This window comes from Montipora foliosa, chromosome 4, assembly GCF_036669935.1.
Source record: "Montipora foliosa isolate CH-2021 chromosome 4, ASM3666993v2, whole genome shotgun sequence".
In the NCBI taxonomy this organism is placed as follows: domain Eukaryota; kingdom Metazoa; phylum Cnidaria; class Anthozoa; order Scleractinia; family Acroporidae; genus Montipora; species Montipora foliosa.
In genome coordinates, this window is record NC_090872.1 from 34,440,734 (window position 1) to 34,448,233 (window position 7,500).

At 38.2% G+C, this 7,500-nt stretch overlaps 2 protein-coding genes across 2 annotated transcripts in view; one reads left to right on the forward strand and one right to left on the reverse strand.

Annotated features, from left to right (window-relative positions):
- LOC138000673 (fibulin-1-like) overlaps window positions 1–7,500 on the reverse strand; it is a 53,736-nt gene that overhangs the window by 29,819 nt on the left and 16,417 nt on the right. The window lies entirely within an intron of this gene.
- LOC138000674 (LIM domain only protein 3-like) overlaps window positions 1,165–7,500 on the forward strand; it is a 6,759-nt gene continuing 423 nt past the window's right edge. Inside the window, exons 1-3 of the mRNA XM_068847240.1 lie at window positions 1,165–1,370; window positions 1,729–1,942; window positions 5,579–7,500. The exon at window positions 5,579–7,500 is cut by the window's right edge and continues 423 nt beyond it. Coding sequence (XP_068703341.1) covers window positions 1,367–1,370; window positions 1,729–1,942; window positions 5,579–5,846 — 486 coding nt within the window. The 5' untranslated portion in view covers window positions 1,165–1,366 and the 3' untranslated portion in view covers window positions 5,847–7,500. The remainder of the gene's footprint in view (window positions 1,371–1,728; window positions 1,943–5,578) is intronic.

Sequence of the window (7,500 nt, forward strand, 5' to 3'; positions counted from 1 at the left end):
GCAAAAGCCACCGAAACCCGAGCACAGTCATCCTGGAAGACACGGGGAAGTCAGTCGGGACGGGACGAGGCATCCACGGTTAAGCTTGGGTCTGACTTAGTCCCGAGAGTCTCCGATTATTCCCCTGAGTCTCCGAGGGTGGAACCCAGTTTAACTAAGAAGTGGACCGAGACACAAGAAAATTCTCGTAAATCGATATAAAATATAGACTTGCTAAATCGCTGCTAAAATTGTTGACAAGCCCAAGGTTCTATCTGCCAATTAGCAAGATCTTTGATTGAATACTTCCAGTTGAATCATATCACTAGCAAAACATTGTGCACTTTTTTTTTTCTAGAATTTCAGTTCTGAGCAAAAGTTTCGAGCAGTGTACAACTCTTTCTTGATGTTCTAGACTCTGTGGAACTCTGTTGTATTGTTTAGTTTTGGTACCCGCGTCTACGACTTGTGGCAGAAAAACTTCATTCATTTGTCCGCTGTGTGAAGAGCGTTTTTGTCATCTCATAATAACAGGCAATTAGAATGTCGATCACAATAACTAAAATTACTTCCAAAGCGAAGAAACCTTCTCCGCCTTTTATCTCTCAAATATTAATTACAACTGGTAGAACAATTTTCACTTGCTGAAAAAAGAAATTCCATCTTTATTCGACGAAAAGGTTGATTGATTTAACAAATTGTGGCATAAATTCGTTTGCAGCAGCGTATCTACATTGGAATTACCGGCTTTTTTTCTCTTACAAAAGAAAGGATGTTTTTAGAAGAACGCAAAAGAGAACCATTAGCGTTATAAAACAAAACTTACTAATAATTGCCATAGGAATTTGCATGCAAACTGTGAACAGATGGTCAATTAGTTCCTTTTCTTTCTTTATTTCCAGAGATTAGTCATAAAAATACAGTTTGTTTTAATTTCTGCTTTATAGCACTGGAAGAGGAAAAGTCGCTTTTTGGATGTCGAACAAGACCCAGGCACAACTCTTGATATCTCGCTGTATTTTGATTTATTCGCGTTTACAATCGACCAGCAGGGCAGATATTCTTCGGGGCAACGCATGCTTGGTTAACCCTCTATATTCCGCGTTTAATCATTACGGTTATTTTGATTTTCATTTACATGGATACCTGTATTATTTAGTTCATATCGGCCAATAGAATTGAATGCGTCATTAGACATAATTGGCTGGCGGAATAACACATTTTTTGTTATTTCGCCGCCAGAAATCACCGGCAAAGAACAAGACGTAATGAAGTAATAGGGGAATCAATTTCGACGCGATATCACTGCGGTTAGACGCTGTCTCGTGGAAAGAACTGCGCTTGTCCTCGAACTGAAGACAGGCTCTCGGAACATACACTCACCAAGATGGGTAGGTAAACATGAGAAATTCAAGCATGTGTGAGATAAAATGCCTCCTTTATGTCCACGTGGAAGACAGTCGTATCAGGAAATAGAATCTAGGAACACGAGTCAGCGTATTCGATGTTGAACTCGACCCAGAGCAAACACTGTTTTAAGACAAATAATGTTGGAACAAACGGGCGAAATTGACAATGAAACATGTTTCGACCAACGCTAACATAACCCTACGCCAACAAGAAATACCAAAGATAATTATCATAACATAGTGGTCGTCATTTGTATGTAAACTACGATGATATTACTTTTGGGCTTAAGATTACCGGTAATCTCGCTAATAACTTGTCCATTTCGATCGAATTTCTCAGCCTCCAAAAGCACCGAGGTGAAGAATTCGCACAGGAAACACATGTGCAGTGGATGCGATCTTCCCATCACGGATCGTTACTTGCTTGAAGCTTTGGGGAGGTATTGGCACGAAACCTGTTTGAAATGCAATTGCTGCGAGTGTAAGCTTGGAGATATCGGGTCAACACTATACAGTAAAGCAAATTTGATACTATGCAAGACGGACTATCTCAGGTTGGTTTATTTTAATTACATGTGTTCCACTTTCGGCGTAAGTAGGTAACTTGTACAAATACTTCAGCATTCCGTTGAAAGACACTGAAGGCAGTTTTATGGAAGAGTATTGGTCAGGAATTCCATGAGTCATCACTTTGTTAATATTAGAATCGTTTCTGTACTCATTGAAACCAATTTAATGAGCCTAGAAGAACAGAAAAAAAAAGCCCAATTGCTTTCGGCTGTCATCCAACCAAAATTGTCTTTATTATTTCTTCAATCAGTAGAATAGGACGGTTTGATCGTTGATTAAAAAGGCAGTGATATAGACTTTTCACACAAAAAAAGCGCCAGACGTTTTAGTTGGAATCAAGCCACACGTAAAACAAAAAAAAAAAGAAAACAAAGATTTCATTTTGAGACAGTTTTATTGACATTGTAATACCAGCAACACAAGAAAGCACGTCACTTCAAAGGCTTCAGAATACGGAATCGAAAGCAACGATCTCTGGAGAATTATGCGAAATTAAAATCAAAACGGCTAAGGCTTGACCTTATTAAACTCTTAAAAACAAGTACCAGCACTCATTATTTCTTTCATCATCAATAATCACAATAAAGCTTTTATTTTTCATTTTTAACGGCCACATTTTTCACAACAACATCATCATTTTCGTCAAAATAAAAATAAAAATAAATAAATAAAATACTGAACTAAAAAAAGTTCGAGGCCGTCGGTGACTTCAAAGGTGGCAGCTATTTCATTTGCTTCTTTAAATTAAATGACGTTGTTAGGGGGCGAGTTGCAATTAACTGGTATCATTGTTTCTTCTTTCCAAAGAACTCGCTAAAGTTATATTGATGTGTCGTTCAACCGAAAAAATGCCATATTTTTTACTATAATGCTCTCATGTTCACTGTCGACTGACATCAATAGAAAAAGATAAAAATGCATGAAGCTTTGGGAATTAATGATGATGCCAAAATTGTGAATTACTAAGGCGAAGGCATCAAGAACATTCCAAACGACGAAATATCGTAGTAGAAACACTATTGTACGGAAATATTTAGCCAAAATATATCTTCTTTGGCGTGCACTATAATGGATAATTTTACTTTATAGCAGAAACAGAAATTTAGTCTTAAAACAAAGATCGGTGAATGTTTTTACTGCACCCGAGAAGACAGAGTTTGCTGACGTACTTTACGGAAGAGAAGAATTTTAGTTCTCAAAAGCCCCACTGCTTTCCGAATAGATTTCGAGTTGCCTTTCAAAAGGAGGACGTTACTTTCCAGACGTGGAACTTTGTTGTTGCTTAATTAAATTTTGTTTTTTTTTTCACTTGAACGTGTCGAAGGACAATTAATAAAGGAAAGGTTATTTGTATTTATCATTATTTTGCTATCCCCATCTCCGTTCTCTATCTTGTCGTTCTAAATGTATGGGGATAGTGTCAACACTGTATTGTCTGATCTGCTTGCTTGCCTGCATGGACCCTTGTAGCAAGAAGACAAATTCATTCAGTTAAGTTTCTAGATTCATTTACTTGATTGGCAATCCGAGACTCCATGTCCCTACACCGTTAAACGGTTAAAAAACGAAATCTTTTAACGTCAACATTTCTTTAATTTTCAGTAGGTATAAAGCTAAAGACAGCTGTCATCTTTATAGCAAAAAGATCTTTCTCAGAGATGTAATTTCTACTTTTTGCGAAAGCGCAGCTTATTACTTAAGTCCCATAAACTTTTAATGAATGACACATTTACTATTCGTTCTTTATTCTAAGATATGTTGTTACCAAAATTGTGCCAGATATTTTCAATTCCGGCGTACGCAACTCGTGGTTTATTTATTGGCGTCAAAAAGTTGGAGTTTTGGTTCCCAAAACACAAAGTACCCAAATTACTAGAATAAAACGATATAATTAAGGTTTGGGACATTTTAGTTCCCACACTTTTGCCCAGCTAATCGGATCGGCGTCAATTCTCGAGGAAAAGAAAAACAAAATGGGCTTATAAATTAATTTTGTGTGGAATCCGTTGAGAGGAAAAAGCTTAGACTTTCAAATTTGAAAAAGTATTTCGGGGAAAGTCAATTGCCTGTACGTATTATATGAAGTCCTGTGCAAAATAAGCTTGCAGGTGGCGGGTGCATCCAAAATACTAGTAGTTACAGGTTTGAAGTGTATTTATGAATTTAATCCGCTGACAACAACAACAACTACAACAACAACAACAACAACAAAAACGGCAACAACAATCGATTCTGATTTAGTCATATTTAGTGTACGAGTCATCCAGTTAGAATTCATTATATCCTAGCTATTTTTTTCTTACATATTCAAACATGAAAATGATGCGAATTGGTTGTGTTGGATGAATATACGTCACCACTGTAACACCACACCATTGGGTGTGCAGAGCGTTTGTTGTTTTACCTTTTCTCCATAAATTTTTTTACGAGGAGTTCCTTCGTTGCTTCCGCATTTTTTTAGCCTCTGAACTTCTTAGTCAAACACGTACGCTTTACGGTCTTGTCGATTTCTGAGTACGCAAGCGAGTGACAAAGCCGCCGATTTTCCGTGCCGGCTTTGCCGCTCGTTTTCGCGGCCGCTAACATCGGCCAAACCGCTATGAACCTAGGCTGCGCTAAAACCCCTCGTGAGTGAAAACCCACTCAACAAACCAGTGTTTTCACAACTTTTGAAAGCGGAAGTTGCGTTGTGATAAGTAAGAGTTGCAACGCCCGATGCCCCCCCCTCCCCGGGGGGGGGGGGGGTTACATTGTAGACCCTCGGAGACACATTTTCCAGTATTCTGAGACGTAAAATTGGGTATAATACCATCAAAACTGACATATTGTTTTAGTTTTTTATGACTCCAGGCTCCAGTTGTTCAAAAGGTGGATAACGCTATCTAACGGATAAATCACTATCCATTGAATAGCGCAATTGGTTTCGCTATGACTTATCCACTGGATAGTGATTTATCCGGCGGAGAGCGCTATCCATTGTTTGAACAACTGGGGCCAACCCCTTCATTCTAGAGTTGTTTGGAAAAAGTAAGCAAATTATCGGCTACCGATCGATAAAACTCGAATATTGACAAAATTACTTATTATATCTGGATAACTTTACTTAACATATAATACCCGAAATAACCTTTTTTTCTTTTGGTTTTTGGCTCTGTCAGCCGCTGCCACATCTGAGCTAAACCAAGCTGTCGAGACCGCTTTTTCGCGATTTTTAACCTCATGTTTGAATACGGAATATGTTGTGTTATACAGATTATGCTTTGTTAGAAACCGCTGCCGACCTGTAATCTGAGCCCGTTTACTTCGCTGTTTACTCAACGTGCGCTCGACTTTTGCAAGCAGATTGAAACGAAATTCTCAACGAAAGTTTCATGTCTATTTACCCACAAACCCTTTCTTGGACACCTGGGTCTTTTGAGAAAGTTATTTATTTTATCCAAGGAAAAGCAGACGTCGCAAATTAAAAGTTGCCGTTGGACGGGACGGCCGACGACTGCTTTTGAAAACACCGCAAACGCTGCCTTGTTATGAGAAAATTGTGATTTGTAAAGTGACTATAAAGTCAGAAAATTTTACTTTAAGGCGTGGAATATTCTCTTTTTCTTTTCTCTCTTTGGCAGGTTATTTGGTGTTCCTGGTGTTTGTGCCTCGTGCAACAAGCCAATAGCCGCATTTGAATTTGTAATGAGAGCCGCGAAGAACGCGTACCATATCGAATGCTTCGCTTGTCAGATCTGCAGACAGAGATTCAGAGTTGGCGACAAGTTTCATTTTTATAACAACAAAGTCTTGTGCAAGGATCATTACAGGACTGAAAAAGAAGGGGATAGAACGACAGATGATTCAGCGATGGACTGGAAAGAAGTTGCTCTAAATGGAGCTTGTTAATAGTAACCGGTAGTAAAAGGAAGTGACTTGTCAAGACTTGTTGAGCTTTGTTTCGTTTGAGGATTTCTCAGTCGAAACAATGATCAGCAGGTGTAATTAGAAGCAGAAGCATGCGCTCTTATAGAAGCCAGTATCGGCAACAATTTCGCACAAGACCTGTTTGAAGAGGGTTCCCTAGAGTATTTTACATAGCTAGTTGTATAAAGGTCCTCTTCCTTTTCCTTACGTGCAAGCGCTCCCGAAAGTACAGTCCGATATACAAACTCGTTTCTTCATGGAACGTTTTTTAGTTATTTACGTACTGCCGTGTCGATAAAGAACGGAAAACGAGAGCTTTCGTGTGGATGCGAACAAGTAATCGCGGCGGGACTGTTTTCAGACTGAGCCTCAAGAATGACATTTTCGACAGATTCGGAATCCTAATTTAGGCAAAGCAATCCCGCCTTACACGAAGACAAATACAATTTAATACAATACAATTAGATTTGTATAGCGCATATTACATAAAATGTTCATATGCGCTGTTTACATTGTCATTCAAAAAATTACATGAAATAATTAACAAAAAAAAATAGATGATTATTATTGACTATTTATAAGACTGAATAAACAGGTAGGTTTTAAAATGTTTCTTAAATATGTCAATCACAGTAATGTTAATTATGGTTTTAGAAGCAGCGTAATTAAAAGTTCTGGCGCCAAGCTTTGGTTTCAGTTTATTAGGTGGATGTGCTAATAGTAGCTCATTATAGCAGGAGTGGTTCTTGCTAGCTATAAAGGTCCGTCATATATTTCGGTGCGAGTCCGTGTATAGCCCTAACCGTTAAAGTTTTAAAGAATTTTAAAAAGTACCCTGAACTTAACTGACAGCCAATGAAGATCAGCAAGCACTGGAGTGATATCAGTGTGAAAAACGTAGAGTCGAACATACTAAACTAGCGGCTGCGTTCTGAATGTGTTGTAGTTTGGCTATTTGATAAGCAGGCAAGCCATAGTATGAGCCATTGCAGTAATGTAAACGACATGTTATAAAAGCATGAATAAGTGTGGCACACATGTTTCATCCAGAAATGCCCTAATCTTTTTGATGTTGTAAAGATTATAAAATGAGGATTTACATATGTTAACAATCTGCTTATTTAGAGAAAACTTTGAGTCAAGTGTCACTCCAACGTTCCTAACAGAGGATGAGGCATAATAGTAGATCTCCCAATAGTTATCGGCTTAACTGAATGTTTAGAAAATTGATGGCTATTTCCAATAATCATGAATTATGTCTTTGCGTCGTTCATCTTGAGCTTGCTCCATGTCATCCACTGTTGTATTTGTGTGATACAGCACTTCTTGATTACTGTCCATGGCATGGTTTTGGACGTTGACACAACCAGCGTATCGTCTGCATATGCGTGTGATTTCATTTCAAAAACAGTGGAGAAAAGAATTCTTGGAAGGTTTTATTTTTAAGGTAAATTTCTGTCGAGACTAACCGTCCACTTGTTCCCCTACGAAAAAAAGATCGGTTTTCCCATACAGTTGGAAAGCACTTAAGTCCTTTAAATTTCTGTCCTTGCTGTTCAAAGCAGTAATGAACAAAACAGTCTCGCCTGCGATGAACAGAGTGGCCTCTTGAAAGATGAATTATCTGATCACATTT